General features: G+C 39.0%; 1 protein-coding gene across 1 annotated transcript in view; it reads right to left on the bottom strand.

Annotated features, from left to right (window-relative positions):
• Positions 1 to 6,225: 6,225 nt before the first annotated feature.
• The window catches only part of SMPDL3A (sphingomyelin phosphodiesterase acid like 3A), a 467,859-nt gene continuing 450,123 nt past the window's right edge, over positions 6,226 to 23,961 (bottom strand). The window contains exon 8 of the mRNA XM_044073852.1: positions 6,226 to 6,873. Within this exon, the coding sequence (XP_043929787.1) occupies positions 6,568 to 6,873 (306 nt within the window). The 3' untranslated portion in view covers positions 6,226 to 6,567. The remainder of the gene's footprint in view (positions 6,874 to 23,961) is intronic.

Below are 23,961 nucleotides of genomic sequence, written 5' to 3'. Positions count from 1 at the left end.
ACACCCACCTTCACAGAGGCTCTCAATAAAAATGTATCCAAACAACAGAGACCACTGAGACGGAAATGCACTCGACCTCCACTACACATAGCTCACCACCACAGTGTGCCCCTCAACCTAAGCCCTTAAGGCAAAACACTCTGCCCAATGTAATAATCATAGGAAACTCAATTGTGAGGCACACTGATGTCCCACTCACTAAGTTGAACAAGGAGAACATGACAGTCAGTTGTCTATCACGTGCCAGGATCTGCCACATAATACATGCACTCAGGTCACTCCACAAGTACAAATATGACTCAGTCATTGTCCATGTGGGTGTGAATGACCTCAGACATATCCCTCCCTGGACTACATGAAAAGAGATGTGATGGAACTCTCGGATTGTGTGGCCCAGGCAGGTATGACCCTAGGCCTGAGCAGTATTCTACTGTCACCCAGAATGATACCACAGTACGAGCAGAAAATGATTGACTTCAGCAATTGGCTAAGTTTCTGGTGTCATTCTAAGGGAATCCAGTATCTGTCTGCCTGGGACGACATGATTGACAGACCTTGATGCTTTGCCAGAGACAGCCTGCATCTGTCACCCCTGGGATTCTGGGTACTGGATAAGGCTCTTGCCACCCCTAGTGCCTTTTTAGGCAGTGTTCCAAAGATCAAAATTCCACCGTAAAAGTTACAAACAAATGCAATCTGAGGGTCATGCTGTTCAATGCTAGAAGTCTAAATCTCAAAATGCACTCACTCAAAGCTCTCCTCAAAATGGAGAATGTCGACATCTGTGCTGTAATGGAGACCTGGTTTAAAGAGGCAGAAAGCACCCTTGCACTCCCAGGCTATAACTCATTCCATACCTTTCGGCCCCAGAACCCAGCTGGAAGCTCCAAAGGTGGTGGTGTCTCTATATTCTTAAAAGATAAGCACACCTCTAGACTGATAGCCCAGCATAATGCATCCAAGATACTTCAAGTACAACTAACACTGGGTAAGATGGAGATACAAGTTATAGCCTGCTACAGAACCCTAAACATGTCCCTAGACTCTCACTCCAAATTCCTAAACACCCTGGAATATATCAAGGTCCAACCCAGTACTCTCATACTGGGTGACTTCAACTACCCTTCTATTAACTGGGAAAACTATTCAAGTACCAATGTACAGGCCCAACGCTTTCTGGAATTTATCAATTCCAATGCCCTGGACCAGCTCATTCTGACCCCCACTATAGGAAGCAACATCCTCTACCTGGTTATCTCCAACATGGGAGACAGTTGCTCCACACCTAAAATCAATTCCTCACTGGTTAAATTCGACCATAAATTGATCATCATGGAAATCTCCATCTCACCTACAACCCCTGCTAAGGTGACCACCCTGAAAAACTTCTCTAAAGCCAACTTTGGGCTCCTAAAAACAGAGGTGGCTAACTTCTCTGCACCCATACCAATGGAAAATAGCTGCATGACTGCCAAATCATACAGCAATGCACTGTACGTGTATGTACACAAATGCATGGACCTTGCCATACCAAATAAACACTCTCCTCCAAAAAAGGAAGCCAATCTGGTGGTCCCCAGCCATCAATAAACTCTACAACAGAAGGAATAAACTGTTGCAGAAAAGAATGAAGTCACAAGACTGGAAAACCTTCCTTATCAGTCTCAACAAAAAGCTGAGATCCCTTATCAAATCCTCTAAAGCAAGCTATGAAGGCAGAATTGTGGCTGACACCAAAAACAACCACAAAGCCATCTATAGCTATATCAAAAACCACCAAGGCAATACCCAGATTTGTTCTGAGTTACTGCACAATGGCACCTCCTATACTGAGCAGATACAGCCAACATACTAGCTGACAGATTCAGTGCCAACTTTACCCCTCTACCCCCCCAAGGGCCCTATCACAATACCAGAAGAAAGCCTGGTACCCACCATTTCTGCAGCACAGATAAAAGCTGCATTGTCCAAAGCCAAGAATACAGAGTCCATGGGACCTGATAATATCCCTGGCTGCATCCTACATGAGCTACAAGATGAACTGACCCCATATCTGTGTGCCCTGTTCAATCACAGCCTTACCTCAGGCTAAGTACCTAATGAATGGCGCACTGCTACAGTCATCCCACTCCATAAAGGGGGAGCAACTACAGACCCTGGGAACTATCGCTCCATTAGCCTGATGAGTCAAGTATGCAAAGCTATGGACCGCATCATCATGGACCTGCTTAACAAAGATATAGGCAGTCTCCAAACTCTTGCCCCCACATAGTTTGGCTTTGTCAAGGGGAGATCCTGCCTGCTGAACCAGGTTGACTTCTTTGAGGCAGTCACCAAGGCTGTGGATGAGGGTAAGGCAATGCATACAGCCTACCTCAACCTGGCCAAGGCCTTTGATACCATTCTCCACTCAGGTATCATTGATAAAATCACCAAACTATGCATCAATACTTACATCACTAGGTGGGTTGCAAATTGCCTCACAGACAGGACCCATAGAGTGAAAGTTGCAGATTCCAAGTCAGTCTGACAACCAGTCATGATTGGAGTCTCACAGGGCTTGGTCCTGGGCCCTCTTCTGTTTCACATCTACTTCTCAGAAGTCCAGGCCAACAGAGAAGGACTCTGGCTGACCAGGTTTGCTGATGACTGCAATCTAAGAGTCATTATCAACTCCCCAAGTGATGCAGAGATCCTACAAAAGAGCATCTCTGAGACCAATGACTGGTGTCGGAACCATGGCCTGAAGCTTAATGCCAAAAAATGCGTTATCATCCCCTTTGGATAAAACTCAGTTCCCATGAATTAACACATTGATGGGAGCTCACTGAACACTGAAGAGGCCATAAGAGATCTGGGCACCCAGGTCGACAGCCACCTCACCTTCGATCACCACATTGCCAATGTGGTCAAAAAGTCCTTCTACATGGCACATCTTATAACCAAAGTTTCACTTCCAGGAAGAAAGAGGACATCATCCCTCTACTCATCCCTCATTAGACCACTCATTGAATATAATGCCCAGTTTGGCATGTACCTGACCAGACACCTACAATAATACTTAAGGATCCTAGGCCTTAAACACATGTCCTACATGGACAGACTCAAACTTCATGTGTTCACAGTCTCTTATCATCTACTTAAAGGTGATCTTTGCTTGACTTACAAAGCCATGTCCAACCCAGCCCTACTTGAAATGCTACACCTAAAGAAATCCCAATCCCCCCGCTCCACAAGCTTCAAAGATCACAACCACATTACCACAATTAATAGAACATGCTGGAGGGACAGGTTTATCTTCTAAAGACTGACCATACTCTGGAATAAGCTTCCCATTCATGTCAAGCAGAGAACCTTGCTGGCCCTCTTTAAGAGAAATCTTAATTAGTGGATGGGTAACAGAAAGTTCACCCCAGGAATCACTCCAGTTGCCCTACTGGATAGGGGTACTGTGAACTAACATCAGATGGCACGGTGCCTGGGCAATTTTTTGGGGGGCTAGGCTTGTAAAGGCTCCAGGGCCATTAGCTTAGTACACACATATGAACCTATGAAGACATTACAAAATGCAAGTGAGAATAACTGCAAAAGGATACCATGGGGAGAAGACAGAGAAAAGGTAAGACCGGCATGTACAGGGAATAGGAATAGAAAGGAGAAGTGTGAAAGAGATGCAAACAGAGGAGGGAAGTAAGATGAATGACAGGCAGTAAGTAAGGGGATGACAAGATGAGATACAGAAGGAAGGATGAAACAGAGATAAAAGGGTGTGAGAGAGCTGAAGGGTTCATGTAACGTGACCTGAGTGAGTGCAGCTGCACATTGTCTGAGTGAAGAGGTATTCCTTCGGCTGCTGCCTGAAGTCCAAGTACTTTCTGAAGTTTCAGACAGAGAGGAATGCAGTCCCATAGTTTACGTGCTAAGATGGAGAATGCATGATCAGTGCAATAAAGATTAGTTTTTGGAGTTAGTAGGGAAGGTTGAGATTGAGAGATACCCATGAGATCATAAGGGTTTGTGAATTAGTGATCCTAGTAGGAGGTTGGCTCTCAAATGTACTGTGAGCTATTTATCTTTAGCAAGTGTTAGGCAGTGGTGTTCATTATTAGGGGAGTTAGTAATAAACTGGCAGATTTTATTGGAGATGATTTGTAAGGTGGTGGCATTTTCCTTTAAGGCTGCAGCTATAATGGATAATTCTTCATGTGGTGATATAACACTAATATAAAAAGAGATCAAACAGAAATTACTAAAGCAAATCCTTACTTGAAACTTTGACCGTAGAAATTATGCCATTACTGATTTTTACTATGTATTTTCTACTTGTCTGTACAGTTTATACTATTCCTTTTTGTATACTTTGTATAAATTTAGTCCAACTCAAAATCTTATATTTAAACTTTTAAAAGTTTGTATTGTGCCACTTTTATTCTCTTGTCTATACAGTTTATATTATTCTTTTTTCTACGTATTTTGTACAAATTCTTGCAATTTTTACTGTTAAAATTTGTATTATGCAGCTTTAAATTGTTACATTTTGTATTATGGAGCTTTTCTCCCTGGGCCTCCACTGAAAATGTGTTCTCTATGGCCCAATAGACTTTCCTGGTACACAAAATGCAAATAAATAAAATAAATAAATAAATAATAATTCATATTACAGTTGAGATAAAAGTATTCCTTTGCCTCTGGCAGATTTTGGCTGGCTTGGACAAAGGACAAAGCAGGTAATAGCTTGTTCATCCCAGGCAGGTAGTATGTTGATCTTTTTGCATGTGTTTGGAATGTGTAGTTGAAAGTTAAGAGATTGGTCTAGCCAAATGCCAATGTATTTGTAGGATGTGGTATTTTCTACGGTGGCATTGTTAACATCTTTACTATGATGGAATCTGGATGCTTTGGCTATTGTTTGGTTGGTTACAAAAATAATTGCTTTTATTTTTGAGGGATTGACTTTAAGCTTCTTGCTTATGGGCCACTGGTTGACGATTTGGAAGTCATCTTGGAGAGGAGTTCATCTAATGGAATTATAATTCTTTGACCTGTAGATAACCATGTCATCAGCATAAAGAATCAGACAGGCATCTGAGGATGATTAGATCAGAGTTTATTGAAAAACACAGAAAACTGCAGGGGAGCTAAAGTGGAACCCCAGGGGGACTTCTTTCATAACAACAATGGGTTCAAAGGTGGTGGTGCCTACTTTCACCTTGAAGGATCTACTTGTAAGGAAGTATACAAACCAAGGTTTTTGTGTCATCACTAATGTCTATTTCAGTTAATATGTAAATAGTACATTATGGTCAGTTAGATAAAAGACTTTTGTGAGTTAATGAAGTTGGCTCCTGTCAGGTTATCTTTGCCCATGATGGACAGGTTGTCATCCGTGAGGAATTAGAGATTTTATGTACAGCATCCAGAACATAATCCATGTTGCTTCCTAGATAGAAGATAGCATTGATGTAAATAATTAGTAATTTGGTTGTAGACAATTTTTTCTAGTATTTTACTTGAAGTGGGAAGTAGTGAGATAGGATGGTACTGTGAAGCAGTAGTTGGATTTGGTAAGTTTGGAATAGGAGTGACTATTGCTATTTCCATAACTGAGGCAAAATCTTATTAGTTAACCAGAGGTTGTATATATGAGTGAGAGGGTGGGAGATGAAGTCCTTACAAAGGTGAATGAACCAATGGGGCTTGGTTATTTGAGTCTGGGGGAGAATCTATTTGTATTTGGTACAACTGTGTTTCAGTTTCTTTGGTTGTAATCTTTTTTGAAGTGGAATAGTGAAAAGTAAAGTGGGAAGAGGGTGGCTGTGGGCGTGGTAGGCTTGTGTTGTTGATGTGTGGCATGTTGCTGAATTCATTGAGGAAATTAGTGTGTGACAGTTTACATGTAGTGGTGTTAGAGGGTTCAGGGGAGTAGAGCTATATTGCATTTTCTGACCAGTCAACAGATCAGATTCTCTCCAGAATCTTTTAGGTTTGGCTAAAAGTGAGATTTGTTTGTTTTGCTGCCTGTGGATGGACTGCTTGGCTAGGTTGTGTAGTGAGGAATATTTGACTCGGGAATATGTGGAGGAGTTGCATTTCCAAATCTGCCATGCTTCATCATAACCTGTCAGCCTGGTTACACAATTTCTGACCTTGATATGAGTGAAATGAAACCTAGCTGACTTAATCATGAAGCATGAGTGAGAAAAAATCAAAACAACCAATGAAAAATTTTTGAGAAATTTACAGAAATTTATTTCATCCAAACAACGAGAAAATTCAATGTTCAGGACAGCCTTCTTGACAGCCTTGGTGAAGTACAAGTAAGGAACCAGTTCCATGAAAATTGCCAATGAAATAGTTCTATGATTATATACATGCATGCATGAAAGCACATATAAGTATAGTTGTCATAAACGTTTATAGGCACCTGCTGATACAAGTTTAAATGCAGAAAGGATTTTGCTTCACATTGCAGTTAAAAAAACACTAAAATGGGAAAATCTGTAAATCTGATTTTGGCAATTTTTTTAATAATCCTTTCAAATGCTTAATCTTCAATGTAAAGTAGATTCATAGGCCTCCGTGGAGAATACAATTAACATATGAGACAACATCTAAATACTGAATAGCACACACTTGATTTAACTTGCAATCACCAGTACAAGTAAAAGTGTCATTATAACTAACAATATAATTGGTATAATATTTGGAAAACTGTTTGCTTTGGGATTCTGTAAACTGCTTTGCAAGTTGATGCAAACTACTAGGCTGCAGGTCTTTGATGCCATATTCTGTTGTCATGACATACTCCAACTTCCAATCAGGCTTCTTCTCCTCATTGGCTTCTGTGAGATTCAGGAAATATTGCCAGATATCCTAAAGTGAAAAAAAAACTTACTGATATATGCCTTCTGAAAAGGTGACACATACAGACTTCTCAGGCTCAGCAATGCAAAGACACAATTTTGTGGCTCAAATAATTTTCATAACTGGACTGCATTTGCTATCAGTGCAACCTGACGCAGTACATGAAGTAATGAGTTAAACAATCAAAATATCAATTGGGATTTGTTTGCTGTATCTTCCAGATGCATAATTTGTGACTGATAAAACATTTTCCTAACACATCAAATCCAAAAACAGACACTCATGAACAGTAAGCATGGCATGATAATCAAAAACAAGTAATTATTTTGACAGTAAAAAATCAAGCCCCTGCAATTCTAATTTACCAACATTTATTTTTCCCCTGAAATCAGTGTCGTGTAGTAAAAGTTCACAAACCTTATATAATACCTCTTCCTCACTTGTGGTAAATACATATCAGTTTGTTATTAACCAAAGAGGTGCACAGTGCCACCCTAAATGAACACTGACAATCCAGTACCAAAGTTCAGATCCAGTTTATAAGTATACTATAGATTTGCATTTTTTGCACCTAGCCTTACAAAGTGTATTTTTTATTTTCAAGCTACAATACATTATTATTATTTAGAATGTTAAAGTTTAAGAAGAGAAAGTGAAATGGTAGAAATGATCAAATTAAAGTTGTTCAACAAGCTAAACACAGCAAGTAACATATAACTAGTGTACAAATAACCTGTGCAGGTGTATGCATACAAACACATACCATCTAAACACATAAATTAATGCATGTGTGCATGGACACCTGAACAGTCACACTACTAATACTAAAATTGTAAAGCTAAAGGCAAAATAGAATTTATAATCCCAAAGCAATGATTTAATAGACTTTATGAGGCTATCATTAGGATTTACAAACAATTTTGCTCAAAAGGAGATGGCCATTAGTCTACTTTTTAATTCAAAGTTCTGCTTCTTGACATTAACAGAGAGTATCTTGTGGTCCTCCTGAACAAGTTTAAGTAATGACTGGTATTTTTTTTACATGTAGAAGGACTCTGTATATTATGCAAATGTTGGATTACTGAGGGCTGACTGCAGTAGATTTTTTAGTGCTGACACTTAATGCAGAATCTAGCCTAAAGTATCCTGCTAAATAACAAAACACTGCCTTACAGTAGAACTCTTAACATGTTCTTCTCACCATTAGCTGGTTGGAAAGACACGTGGAACTTCACAATAATTAGCCCATGCTGGTCGGTGACTATGTAGATGGCATTGCCATATGTCATTTAGCCAGGATGAGGAAACATGCCATTTTGAAGGAAGATATACCTAAGACCTACGTACCACCTGTTGCCACAGTAGTGCTCCAACTGTAGACGTGTAAGTCAGCACAAAAAATGATAATACTAAAATAACAGATATTCAATACAAGAGGCACAGTTCAGTCTTGTTTAGAAAAGATTATTTCACCTCAGTGTAATCCTTCACTACAAGTTACTACAAATCTATACAGATTTTTTTAATATTACTGGGAATTAGGAAATCATATAAAGCACTGTGTTAAATGGAGTACACTTTGAGTGCAGGCTATATGGTACTGTTTAATGGACCACTAGTACACAAAAAAAGAAGTTATGTACTCACCATAACATTCCATGTTGATAGTCTATCTCACCCTTCATCCGACTTGGCCGATTTTCAAGCTGGAAGACTTCTGGTTGGCTCGTGACTAAGCAGGTATCCCATGGTGCACCAGTACAATCCCCAGATCTCGTTTGCCGTGTCAACGAGTTCAGATATGCTTCTCTAGGCTCTGGCTAAGTCTTTTCAAATTCTTTACATTCATATCGGATTTTGTATTCTAGTGTTATTATCTTATAGGCAGTTGCCTTGTTGATCCTTGTTGACTAAATTTAGTGAACTAGTTTATTAGTCTGTTAGTAGTTTTAATAGTTTATTGGTATCCTGTGTGCCAGTTAGTTAGGTGCCTTTGTGCTTTTTTGACTAAGTAGAAGTGTTAGTTGTGGCGTTTTTTTTGTTTTGTTTCCGCTACTAATCAACAGGGGCTCCTGTTGTTTTTATCTGTCTTATTTGGACCTTTTTTTTGGTTCCCTTTGACTGTTGGCCTTTATTCTCTAACATTGTTGTTTTGGCGGGGATCCGCTTGTGATATTCTAGGATTGCTGTTGTTAGTTTTTCTGTTTGATATTAGGTTTACAGAGAATTGTATTTTTTTTGGTATCTACAGTTCTTACCTGTGTGATTGAACTGTGTGTGTGCGCGTTTTAATAACTTGGTCTGTTTGAGTTAGAAGACCTAGTTTTCTTTTCTGTTACACCAGGCTAGGCCCATTTAACTTACAAGACCTAGTCCTCATGTAACCTTTCTGAAGGGCTAGGCTCCGAACCCATATGTAAAAATGATGGTGAGATTTGACTACCTAACCTGTACAGTTATGTAAGTTAAACTTACCATAACAGCAGATGTTCGCATGATTGCTGCTGCAGTAGCCTTAGCTACACTGGTTATATCTTGCCAAGATATAACAGCTAGCCAGTTTCCAAAGCTTCAGGGCACCTTCCATGCACTCAAATTGTCAGGCAGCTTGAGCTGAGATGATTAAAAGACACGTTTGAGTGCAAAGCCCTTCAGAGCTTTCCTGAGCCCTGAAAGGACAATGCTAGGAACAACAAAAAATAAATGTCCACATCCTGGCATTAAAAACACACCAAAAATGGGGAATGGAGGAAGGAAGGAAGTGGTTTCTGCAGCAGTGATCATTTGAACATCTACTGTTACAGTAAATTTAACTTACACAACTGTACTATGTTCATCATATTGAACACTGCTGCAGTAGCCTTAGCTATATGGGTAAATTACCTTAACTAACTACATTTGGGAGATGGAAGGAGAAAAGTCCAGGAGCCCCTGGAGAATAGTCCTAGGAAAGCTTGATCTGGATCTAGAGAAGTAATTAAGGTTATAGTGCTTTGTAAAAGTGTGTACACAGGGCCACGTAGCAGTTTCTAGAATACTTCTAGAATTCAATCCTTTCCAAAATGTCACAGATGAAGCCAAGGCCTTGGTAAACTAAGCCCTACTTAGAATATTATTATGAGTACAACAAAAGATTAATAGCCTTACACAACCACTTGGAAATAGTCTGTTTTGACACAGTTTGTCCCTTCTTCTTACCTTCACAAGAATTGAACAATTGATCCGAAGATCTGAAAGATTTAGTTCTGTCAAGATAGTGCCTGAGTTGTCTATGGACTTCCAAGGTATGGCATGTCCTTTCTCCCTCACTAAAATGTGGAGATGGATAGTTTGGGTTAAATTTAACTTGGATACCACTTTAGGCATAAAAGAAAGATTAGTTCGCAAAGAAACTCTGCCCCTATGGAAAATGAGGTAGGGTTGACTAACCATAAGAGCTTGCAAAGCAGATGCCCTTTTTGCAGCGATCAGAGCAATCAGTAAAACTGTTTTCCATGTTAAGTATCTCAAGTCAGTCAGATTATCTGGTTCAAATGGAGCAAGTGCTAGCTTCACTAACACAAAATTAGGGGCCACCGGTTTTCTTGGAGGTCGCTTATGCAAAACCCCTTTTAAGAACATTTTAACTTGGGACTGAATTGGAACAGGAGGATCCATGGGCAGACATGCTGAAATAGCCAATAAATGAACATTGATAGAGGAATAAGAAAGGCCATAAGACAGTAACTCACACAAATATTGTAGAACCAGAAAACAACTTGCCCTGAAAGAGTGCTTGTTATGTTGTTGGCACCAATGAGAAAACGTTTTCCATTTGCTGGTATTTGATTTTCTAGTTGTAGGCTTTCTTGTCTCCATTAGTATCTGCTGCACATTCTCAGTAAATAGGTGCCTAAAAGGAATTAAAACCCTATCATTCAGGCAGTCAATCAAAGTTGATTGATGTCAGGGTGTATCAAACACCCCTGTTCTTGAGTGAGGAGATATAGTCTGTGAGGAAGCTTATGGTAATTGCCCCTGGCCATTACAAAAAAAAAAAAAGGAAAACCATGGTTGCCTGGACCAGAAAGGAATCACCACAATGATCTAGGGGGATTCTGTACTACCCTGAATGTTAGTGGAAAACCATACAGGAACATTCATTTTCAAGGAAAAGAAAAGACACCTGTCTTCTAGGTCTTCTTGCATGGAGTCCTGTAACAGAATTTTGCCATCTGATTGTTCAGAGATGAGGCAAACAGGTCTGCTTGGGGAACTCCTCATTGATGGATCAAAGACTGCTAGGATCCAATTTACATTCGTGAGGGTCTGCCCTGGTCCTGCTCAGCTTGGTTGCCACAAAACTTTGCTCTGATGGAATGTATGATGCCTGTAGAGTGAGACTGTACTGTGAAGCTATATCGCAAGATAACATGGCTAATCTACAGAGATGGTACCACATGGTCTCCCTTGCTTGTTGATCTACCATGTGACTGTGGTATTGTCTGCAATCACTTGAAGAGGTCACAGGGACCAAAGACAGTACAGAGATTTGAGTGCCTTGGTCAGGGAAAGCATCTCCTTGATACTTATTTGCTTGCATCTGCTTTTGTTGTCCCATACCCCTGCATATTTATCCCTCGTGAAACTGCTCCCCAAGCAAAGTCCAATGTGTCTGTGATGATGGATTGCTTTAGAAAAAACAGGGAGAAGGGGAGACCTGGATTTAAGGATTTCTGTTGTCTCCACCAAAAGATTTCTCTTCTGACAAACCCCCAGCACTGGGAATTCAAAAGATACAGGGTGCTGACACTGAGAAGAAACAGACTTCAGATACCACTGTATTTTTCTTATGTAGAGCCTTGCCAGGGGTATCATGAGAATAATAAATGCCATGAGACCTAAAACCCTGAGATATTCCCTCACAGTGGCTGAAATTTGAGTGGAAAACATTCAAAATAGATCTAGATAAAGATATATTTTTCTTCTGGAAGAAAAGAACTTTGAGCTGAAGTGTCTAGTTGACATCTCAGGAACACAATCCTGTGTGAAGGAATGTTCTTTTTGAATCCCAGCTTGTATAAGAGATATCTTATCTAAGAGAGAGATTTCTGACACTTTGAAAAGGACTCTGAAAAGATAAGCAAGTCATCTAAATATGGACAAATGTGGATACAATGTAGCCTGCAATGAGCTACAACTTGAGCTCAACACTTTGTGAACACTCTTGGTGCAGTGGATTGTCCAAAGGATAAGGCAGAAAAATGATAATATGATCCAGATACACAAAAACCTTAAGAAATGGCTGAAGTTTGGATGGACAGAGATGTAATGATAAGTCTAGTGTTACCCGGAAACCTGAAAGAGGAAGAAGCAGGAATAGGTTGTGAAGTGACATCTTTTTGAATTTGGTCACTATCACAGACAGGTTTAGGAAAAAAAGATCTAGAACTCCTCTCCAAGCATTTTCTTTCTTTGACACTGGGAACATCCTTGAATAAAAACCCTTCCCCACCTTGAAAGAAGGAACTGGTCTTTTCACTCCTTGGGACAGCAAGTGAAGTACAGGTAGAAAGACAAAAAGTCTGATCCAGAGGATGAGTAATGACCCCTGGAAAGGAGGGCTTTCTTCCCAATGCTGGCTGCAACCTTGATGAATGATTTTCAGAACACATTTGTCTGAAACAATCTATTGCCACAGAGAAAAACGGACAGTCAGACTTTTTAGAAAGAAAAAGAGGCCAGGGTGGCTGGGGGTCAGAATGTCTATGGAATACCCATTCAGACCTGTTGGACTGTCCTTGGTTTTGGGATATTCAAGACTTCTTTCTGGAACCTTTGCCACTTATTCTTAAATGTCTTGCCATTTATTCTTAAATGTCTGTTTTTGTTGCGACTCTTCTTTTTTGCCAAAATTGAATGAGGAGATAAAAACAAATTTGAAAAGGATGGCTGAAAAATCTTAAGAGATTCCCTGGTTCGGCTTGCCCCTTTCATTACACTTTTTGATCACCTTGGCAGCACAGAGGCCAAACACTAAATCTTTGTCCAAGGGAGAATTTAAAATCTCTAACATCATCTAGGAGGTTCAGAGAATGCAGTCAAACTAACCTCCCCAAAACAGTACTAATAGCCATAGCACTGGAAGAAATACAAACAGACTCATACAGACTGCACACAATATCTGTGCAATAGAAGAAACTAAGTTATTTTAGGCAGATTTTTCTTGACAAGAAGAAACTACAGATAAAACATTCCTCATACTTTAAACATTTCTCAGAATAAACTTTAACATATGAGCCTGACAATACTTCCAAAATTTGTCAGAATAAACTTTAACATATGAGCCTGACAATTCAAAATTCTAAAAATCTAAGTTGCAGCAGTTTACATTTTTTTCTGATAGCTATCAATAATTTTCCCATCCTTAACATACATACTAGGATTGGAATTAACAAAGTGCTTAGCAGTAGTGGAATCAGGAAAAGCAAAAGCTGCTGGCTTAGGTTTGGGATAGTGTAGAAAAATTTAAAAGACTGAGGAACATTATGCATCCTATTTGCCTTTTTAGGGGCAGGAGGATGACTATTAGGTAAACTGCTGGCAGTAACACTCACATCCTTAAAGCAGAGAGAACAGGAGGAATGGATGTAGGTCAGGAAAATCTTTCTCCAATAACTCATAGTATTTTCTGAGGGACTGAGAACCCTCAATGTTCTCCCACCGAAAATACTGCCACATTCTAGCAACAGTCTCAGAGAAAGAGAAACTCTGACAGGGAAAATCAGAAACTGAGCTCTCCTCTGATTCAATGAAAATCTGAGGAAGAAATTGTGCATTCTTCCCTGCATCTTCCTGATCAGATTCAGAATCTTGAATCTCTTCAGGAAAAAGGGAATCCATCTTTCTTTTACCAGAAACTACTTTACAAGAATGATCAATAGCCTGAATTAAACCCTGAGCAACACCCAGTAAACTACTCCTATCCAAAGAAATTTGAGGAGGTGTAGATACTTGCTTGGCTTTCTATTTCTTTTTGTCAGGAAAAATGGGGCCAACCATGTTACTAATGGCAGCAACAGCTTCCACAGGGAAGGGCACAGCATTCTGACACAAGATGGAAACCTTCCCTACATTACTCTTGAACTGACAAAAAATTAATGCACTGTTTAAAAGTACATTACAGGTTTGTTACAGTCCATTAAAACACAATGCTGCTAGCTTTAAAATAACTTTCCTGAAGAGGAAAGTAATAAAACATCAACAACATTAAGAAAATGGATGTTTTTTTTTTTCTCCAAAGGGAACTCATCTGCCCAGCAAAAGAAATCACAGGCTCACCATTAATTCTCAAAAGTCTCAGAGGAGCATATTTTTTGGTGGCAGTAAACCACTGAAGGACTTTGTACCCAAACTTGTCCTTTTGTCAGCTCAGCTCGAGCTGCCTGCCAGTTTGGACAAGTGGAAGGTGCCCTGAAGCTTTGAAAGCTAGCTGGCTGTTACAGCCTTGGCAGGATATAATCAATATAGCTAAGGCTACTGTAACAGTGATAAATGCAATGAACATTATGGAGTTCATCCTCTATGTTACTAGCTCTTTAATGCTAATTCTCTTTCACAAATAGTTAACCATCGTGCTAGAGGCCTGAATATCACTGATCTAATTCTCACAAACATGGACAGTTCTTGCACATCTCCTTATGTGTCACCGTGCCTTGTTACATCAAACTATAATTTAGTGATGTTTTCCTTTAAAACTGGTGGTACTTCTCTGTAAACAGTTCTGTGTTTAGGGACGTTTCTAAAGCAAACCTTCTTCAGTTACTTGATGACTTAAATAAATTCTTATGTAAAGGATCCCTTTGTTCAAGCTACCTCCTGTGTCTCTGACTTCTACACCCACTTAAATGGTTGTATAGTGGTAGTCACTATCCTCATCAAATAACTTGAGAAATTTAACAACAAACCCTTTAATGAAATACCTGGATAAATATATAACAAGAAACTGCTTTATGCTTATAAGAGGTCTCATTCTACCTACGTTATGAGCACACTTAAGCAAACTAACGGAGAAATTAAGGGCACTGTTAGGAAAGATAACTATGAACTTAAAATAGTGATTAAAATCAAAGGCTGGTCCTGCCTCTTTAACTTCATTAATTTATTTGAAAATGTATCCAAAGCAGTGGATATTGTTTATGCAGTGCAAAAAGCTTATCTAGACCTAGCCAAGGCCACTGACACCATTCCTCATACAGGTATTATTGATAGACTTGTAAATCTAAATATATAAATCTATATATTGTTCAATGGATACTTAACTGGTTGTCTGATGGAATCCATGTGGTTAGAGTCGCAGCTGCCACTTCTGAAAGCAAAAAAGTTACCAGTGGTATACCACATGGCTCAGATTTGGTCCCTCTCATATCTGGCATTTCTTTATCAGATTATCAAGCCATCAGTCCTGCCCTAGGTTAACTAAGTTTACAGATGTCTGTAAATTGGGTGTTGTTATTTGATCTTTAATGGACTCAAAATCACTCCAACATAGGTTAGAATATTTTAACAATTGGTGTAAGGACAATGGCCTCAAATTAAATGAAAAAAATTTGCATAGTTCATTTTAGTAATCAAAATAATTCACTTACCATATAGATGATGCACCCCTCAAATAAGACACTGCTGTAAGGGATTTAATCAAACTTGTTGATAATTCCTTATCATTTGACTAGCATGTCTCCAGAATACTTTGGAAAGCCTTTTGTCTGGCTCATCTAATTTCCAAAGGCATCTACATCCAAAGAAGTCTTAAGTCTCCCTTACTCATACTTTATCAGATCAGTTACTGAATATAATACACGTTTTGGCATATATTTAGGCAAACATATCACTCAACTTGAGAGTCATCAGAGATTCATAACTAAAAAGATCAGTGGCCTCAAAAATCTGAGCTGTCAGGAGAGACTAGGAGAGACTATCAGCCCTTTCTCTATACACACTTTTACAGACTTCTCCATGGACATCTATGTCTAGCCTTTTTAGCCAGAAAAGATCCAACTGTATTTGATCTACTCCTTCTCAGAGCTAAATGGTACCTCAAATAGTAAAGGAACTAAACCTTCATCAACTGACAAATAAGACACATTGGTGTGATAAATTCATATACCAATGTAGATAGATTCATATACGAATGCATTCCTCACTTCTAGAACAAATTTCCAGTATATGTCAAGCAGAGTGGCACCCTTGCTACCTTCAAAGTCAACCTACATAACTGGATGGGCAGCCTCAAATTCTTCCTTGGTGTATGCTGCCTTATCCTCCTTGAAGCTAGAAGTAGCTTTTGAATAGGTGTTTTTGATTAGGCTTGGAATGTCCAGCAGACTGACCCTTGAACCTATAAATATCATTCAGATACAGCATTCAAATCTTTCAGTAACTCCTTCAAAGTATATTCAGTACATCCTTACCCCTTAGCACTAACCACATACTTTTAAGAAATCTAATATATATATATATATATATATATATATATATATATATATATATATATATATATATGCACTGTATCAACCTTTTCCATAGTCATCCAGATGAGTATTATCAGAAATGTATCTGGTTCTACCAGCACCCCGTGTCGATACTGCGAATCATCGCCCTATCCCCTCCACTCTTCAAGTGAAGAGTAAAAATGAAAACACAGATGGTCCTTCTATTGGCGGACCAACCAGGTGTCCAGATGCATGAAACCCCCACTCTCCTGCTCCACCCATTCAAGGTCATTGTTTCTGTGCCCTGCCCTCAACCCTCCCTTAACATAATTTCTTTTGAACTGTAGCAAACTGTTTGCTGCAAATGTAGCAAACAGTTGCTGCAATTTATACCCTGCCTGCATGGTGTGCTATGACACTCATGTTTTAGTTAAAAAAAATCTTTTTAAACTGTAGAAAACTGCTTTCTACAAATGTAACAAAACAATTGCTATAGTTTATACCCTGTCTTCATGAGTGCTACAGTGCTCAGGTTTTTGTTAAAAAAAATAATTAAATTTGTATTACTTTTACATGTAGCACACTGTTTGCTACAATGTAGTAAACAGTTCTATAGTTTAGACTACACAGTTATAAAAGCCGGTATTGCATTAATGAAGGCTCTAGATCAGCTGGTCACACTCTCCAACAGTCTGCACCCAGTGCAGTTGCCCCTCCCGTCCTACCCTAGATGTGCTACTTAGTATCATTATTCATTTTATAAACAGAAAATAAGCTCAAAATTGTTTTCAAAGATACAGAAATCTGGCATCTGGCAAAAATCCTGCTCACCTCCTACAATTTAAACAACTCCGAAATCAAGCCAAACACGTCATAATCAGAGATAAGAAAAACATCTACCTCACATCCCAAAACCAAAACAGAAACAATGCTAACAAATTTTGGGGTACCATCTCTAGTTTACTACATCCAGGTAGGAAAAACAACCCATGCCCACATCCAGACAAATCCCCCAATGAAATAGCAACTCTCTTCAACACACACTTCATAGACACCATCTCCAAACTCTCTGCTACCTTCCCACAAACAAATTCTAAAGCTAGCAAACACATTCATGCAGTCTTCACACAGCCACCCTAATGCTTGCTTTTTCTTCTCCTCTATCCCCACAGCTACCATTCGCAAATTACTACTCAAACTAAACCCTACGCAACTGCTCCAGATAATCTACCCCCAGATTACTTACAAATGTCAGCCAAATCAAAACCTACCCCATTAGCATATTAATCAACAGATCCCTCCAAGAGTCTCATGTACCTATAATCTGGAAAAAAGGCAGCAAGCCGCTGTGGTACAGCGGTAGCATTGTTGCCTCACAGCAAGAGGTTCTCCTGTTCGATTCTCAGCTGGGGTGCCTTCTTTGTGGAGTCTGCATGTCCTCCCTGCGGTCGGGTGGCTTCCGAAAGACATGCGTGAATGGGCGTGCCTTTGCTGATGGTTGGGTGTCAGGCTGGCAACTCGGCAACCCCTAACTGGGAAAAGCCGAAAAGACAATCAACACAACTCCCATTTCACAAAGGTGGCCCTAACATAGATTTCACCAATTTCCGGCCAATTGCAATACTCTCCCCACTATCCAAAATTATGGAGAAATGCATCCATGGTCAGCTCCTAAGTTTCCTAACAGAAAATAAGATATTATCTCCATCCCAACATAGATTCCACCCATATCACAGTACCGCCACTGCACTCCTATCATTCATGGACACTGTGACCCAAGCAAGGGACACTGGAAAAATTGTCTCCTCTCTCTTTCTGGACCTTTCCAAAGCCTTTGACACCATATCCCAACCCTTACTCCTGGCAAAGTTATCCAATCTGGGAATATCACCCCCACTCTTAACTGGTTCTTTGATTATCCAACTAACAGACAGCAAGCCACTAAATGGTTCCACTCTTTCTCACCATTCCTGAATATAAACACAGGAGTTCCCCAAGGATCCATATTTGGACCTCTCTTTTTTAGCATATTCATTAATGACTTCCACTACCCTCCCCCTAAATCCTGTAATACAGTACGCAGATGACTCAACCATTACCTGCATTGCTGACTCTGCTGACGAACTCCTAGCTAGGATCCAACATGCTTACTCAATCACTGAGGAATGAATGAATAACAGCCATCTAGCCCTTAACCCAAGCAAAACTAACCTGCTTCTATTCACCCCCAAAAAATCAACCCCCCTAAACAGAACAGATTTTAATATATATTCATAAAACAAAACCTGCATTAAAACAGTATGACAAACGGAACTTCTAGGAGTTATAATATTCGAACACTTAACCAAGCTACACATCCAAAACTGCATAAAAAAAAAACCAACAGAAACTAGGCACTCTTTATAAGCATAAATTGTACCTCACACCCACCGCTAGATAAACCCTTGCACTATCCTATTTGCTTCCTTCAGTTTATACAGTGCCCATTTGTTCACCAACATTCAAAGCTAATTAAAATCCAAGATCGAGTCCTATTATAACAAGGTTGCCAGGTTTGCTACCAACAAAACTTACTCCTCCCATCACTGCATCTCCCTAGGCACACTAAAATGGCTCGAACTTCCCCATCACCTAACCTACTTGCAGTTAACCACAGTTCACAATATCATTACCAAACCTTCCAATTGCCCATCCCTCAGCTCCCTGTTTACTCTCCATAAGCCCTCCTGACAACTCAGATCTGAAAAGCAATTCCTTCTAAAAGTGCAAATACCTAATCTAGCAATTGGTCAATCTCTCTACTTGTGTACCACTGCTAAAACTTGGAATTCCCTACCCAGCTCTATCGGAACTATTTCCAATCACATATCCTTCAAAAAGCCTCTAAAACAGCATCTCTTAGCCCTATGGCAATGTACATGTGGCTACGACTACAGAGCATCTTCCCCCACCTGATCTGACTAACTTTTTTCTTCCCTCTGGTTAACAGTTATGCAACTCTCTTGCTGTCTTCACTCTACAGTACCCAAAGTGGATGACATATTGTACTTTGTATATTTTGTGTATAATGTATGCTGCTTTTGTTATTCTAGCTAGAAATTTATGATACGATTGTATGTCTGTTTTTTTAAGTTGTTATATCATTATGTTTGTAGAAAATGTGATTGTATTTAAATTTTTTTTGTATGTGGAGCTTTTCTCCTTGGGCCTCCATTGAAAATGGGCACTTTTTGGCCAAGTGGACCATCCCGATAAACAAACACAAATAAATAAATAAATAAAATCTAGCCCTTTTGTCTAGATACAGCATATTCAGGACACAATCAAAGCAATGTACAGACAATCTCCCTTACGTGAATCAGTTAAGGATATCCCAAACAGGCTTAAAATTTCTACAAATGGAACATTTATGATATAAAATTTATCTGCCTAAAATGTCTAGATGTTTTAATGTGTTTTTACTGCTGATGTAGACTTACCAAAGAAAAATAGCCCAAGGCAGTGCACCAGTTCTAGACCAAAGTTGATGCAAGAGAGGGTTCTCTTCCCCTGTGCCCCATTCAGACTCATTCAGAGAGTATCAGTATGGGTCAGCACAGTCAACAATGATGAGGTGCTGCAGATAAACTTTGACAAAAGTTTTTCAAATAGCTTCTCAGCTTGTTTTAGTAAGATGGCAAGAAACATACTGCTTAGATACAGCATGATTACTAGCTCAGAATGGGATGAAGTCTCCTGGCTTCTGGACACTTATCCTGTGAGACTGTCTCTCAAACTTTTGATTAGAATCTGCTGCATAATATGTCAAAAGTGTTGACAACTTTCAGAAACCTAGCATACTTTGTTGGTTTTAATGTATTTATTTTATTTTGAGCAGATTAGTAGACTATAACACTGGAGTCCATTTTAGTTATAGCATAGTTACAACAGATAAAAACATAAGTGCAAAACACTGGACAAACCACAGCAATAAAAATATTAAATAATAATATGCAAGAGGCAAGAGTAATTCATCTTAAATTTTGTTACAGAAATAGGTTTAAATGAGCAACTCAAAGGAGATAGCAAGAGCAAATGAAACTAGTTTAAAGAAAGGTTAGATAAAAATAGGTGGAAAGAAAATTAAATTTTGACACAACTTACATTATCAGCACACACACTTTATATCCTACAAAAAACACTGTAGCGGTGTCACACTCTGCTGATACCAGCAAACCTACCGCAGGTAGTTGACCATCTGGTACTTCCAGTCATTACATAAGATACTCTTACACTAAATAACCAGAGTGACAGTTTATATAATAAAAGGTAAATAAGTCTTGGACTTCATAACTTGCTGTACAATGATTCTTCTGCAGTTTCAGTTAAATGCTTCCACTATGAATGCTATAGTGCATTTGCTGGAAATAAATATATGTCATTCTCAGCTTATCAAGGCAGTGGTCCTTACGTGAAGAGAACAGTTGTGTGTAATATAAACATTCCATAATAATTCTTCAACAAGTGGTCACGGTATTCAAAGATGATAACATATGGGTTTTATTTTCAACCTCATTTAGGACTGGTTTCATCAAGAAGATGATGCAGGGTCAGTCTTCCTTCCTATCTGGACAGACAATAACCCTTATCAAAGGAGAAAGACATGGAAGAATGTGCCAGTCCCTGGAGGTTCTCATCGGAATGCAAGGCCTCTACAAACAATGCATTACTTGGGGTGAGCAAGTCAAAAAGGACATTTATTATCTCTGTCTCAGAGATGAAGACCTAAGTGTTCATTTCGACTTTAGAATGTGTAGGGTATGCACAGACTACAGGAGGTGAAATGCATGCTAGGGGTACTACCAATGGGAAGAGGATTGTATCAGCCTTGAACTGTGCTTTTTTGCACATATTTGTCCATCTCCTATAAACTGCTGAAAAAACTGAAGGTGTACAAATACAATACTTCAGTGAGGTCAGACAAAGGCCTGCATGGCATAAGAAAGCTGTCAGAATCTTGTTAGACTCCTGGTTGTGAATGAGTGCGGGTCAGCTTATGGGAAGAGGAGAAAGTAGTTCCCAGACGCAAAGCTCCTCATGAAACTCAGATACAAGACTATTGGTCTTGACAGCGAGCTGCACTGTAGGCTGAGAAGGAGAAAGGGCAGTGTCTGTCCTCCCATTCTCCAAGAATAGGAGCCAAGTAGGTGCATTTTCAATCTTTATTACATTTGTCTAAAAATTAAACCTGCAAAAATGACATCTCACTAATGGAATATTACTATACGAGAGGATATGCAGGCAAACGTGGTAGCCTTGACAAGAGGCAAGAACTTAGACCTGGCTTTTTCCTTACTCTTTTCCAGTTCTAGCCTGATCAAGCAGAAATAACCCTTAAGTTGACCCCTTTGTTGGTCACCACCCAACATAAAAAGCCTGTACAAGTTAATGCAGGCCTCTGTTTCATTTTATCACATGTTCAAGTTATTACATTGTTGCTTTCTTACTTGTTCTACACCTGAACATTATACCCTAGTCCTGGATGATAAGCTGGCATCACACTTTGAACATATTTTAGTTATTTTGTGTGTTAACCTAGTAAATAAACATATTTTATTACTGTATGTTAACCAAGTAGGTATCCTGATCAAAAGATCCTTTGTAGCCATAAACTGAACCAAAGGCAAGGAAGCATTAAAAGCAATCATTTGTCGATGTGGAATGCTGACCTGCACTGGAGATGATTTGCAGCAATAATAGCTAAAGCTATGTGGTCACTAAAATAAGAATGCATGTGGCAGTGGTTACATAGATATTAAGACAGTAATTCATTCATTTAATGAAAATGATGTATTACCAAAGGTTTCTGTAGGATGGGCAACATGTTTTCCCATATTGGTCTAGCTGTTCACATTCCAGCTCAGGCGTGCAATTACCTATACAGTTTAGTAAAGTCAGGCTCTCAATAATGAATCATTTTGTTGATCACACATCTTTAACAATTACTGCTGCTATAATGTCTACAATATGCTATCTAAAATGTTAATCCCCATGGAAAAGTAACATTGACACTTTCTTTTGGTGTGAATTAATTGGATCAAGAAACATTTCAATGCCACATATAAGCTACTTGAATGTTTGTCTTAAGCTGTGTTGTTTATACGTCTGTGAAATATATTTGAAATCATGCACTCTTCTAGAGCCACTCCTGCATCTTAACAAGATGGACAGAAGAAGACAGTTAATATAAAAAGACACTTACTCATCACATTGTTTACCACAGTGTTATTATCGTTGCTGGTTAGTCATTTAGTCAACTCCAACTCTTTGTGACCTCAAGGACTTTAGCATACTAGTTCTGTCTGTCAGGAAATATCTATCCAGCACAGCCTCTGCAGTCCCGTCTTCATTTGCCTTCTGTCTTTTCCAACATCAGCGTCTTCTCTAGTACATACAATTTCCACAGGTATAGGAAATTTAGTTTGGCTATCAGATCTTCCACTAAACTATTTGGGTTTATTTCCATTAAGTACTGTCTGATTTTTACCTTTCTGCAGTCCACATATTCTCAAAATTTTCTCCAACACCAATTTAAGGCACACTTGACTTTCTGATGCACAGCCTTACTTATAATCCACCTCCAGAATTCATATGCAATCATGGGGAAAACCATAACTCTGATTATATGCCCTTTTTGACAATGTAATGTCTTTACTCTTTAAAATCTTACACAGATTACCCTTCCAATTAGCAAGCCTTTCTTGTTTTTTTTTTTTTTTTCAAATTAATGGCTACAGTAACTACCTGCTAATATACTAAAGAAGAACTGATAGGGTAGATAACAGAATTTTAGTTTTTTTTTCAATTGAGCAGCAAGCCAGTTTTTGTACTTTCATCCTTCACCTTCATCAACAGACCACTCAACTCTTCTTTACTTTTCCCTACAACAGTGGTACTGTCTTCTTACCGGAGGCTATTATTTCTCTTGCAAATATTGATTCCAGCATCTCATTCATCTACCCCAGCATTCTGCATGACATATTTAGCACATTAGTAAGCAGGATGATAATTGACAGCCTTGTCACACTCCTTTCCCATTCTTGAACCAGTCAGTTTTTCCATATTCGTATCTAATTGTTGTTTCTCATTCTGCACACGGATTCCTCCAGAGGCAAATAAAGTGAGACTATATCCTTATTTCTCAAAGCGCTTGCCAGAGTTTGTTATTGCCCACACTCTCAACAGCTTTAGAGTAGTCAATAAAGTAGAAGTAAATATTTTCCTGGAACTCCTTTGGTTTATGTATAATACAATGGATGTTGGCAAACTGACCTCTGTTGCCTTTACTTCTTCTAAAACTAGCTTATACAACTAGTAGATCTTTGGTCCATACATTGCTGAAGTATACCTGGCTTGCAGGATCTTGAACATTACTCCATTAGTTTGTAAAAGAAATGCAGTTGTTCAATAATTTAAACATCCTTCAGACTCTTTAGCATTGCCTTTTTTGGAAATGGAGTATAGCCCCAAATGTTTCAGTCCAAAGTCTATTGTGCTTTTCATACTTGCTAGCAAATCCAAGCAATATTGTAACAGCATCAGTTTGCAGGATTATAAACCATTTGGCTGGAATTGCATCACTTCCTGC

This window comes from Protopterus annectens, chromosome 1.part1 (genome assembly GCF_019279795.1).
Source record: "Protopterus annectens isolate FY-2018-M chromosome 1.part1, PAN1.0, whole genome shotgun sequence".
NCBI lineage: Eukaryota > Metazoa > Chordata > Ceratodontiformes > Protopteridae > Protopterus > Protopterus annectens.
Note: the sequence above shows the minus strand (reverse complement) of the source record. Positions and strands in the feature narration are given on the sequence as shown.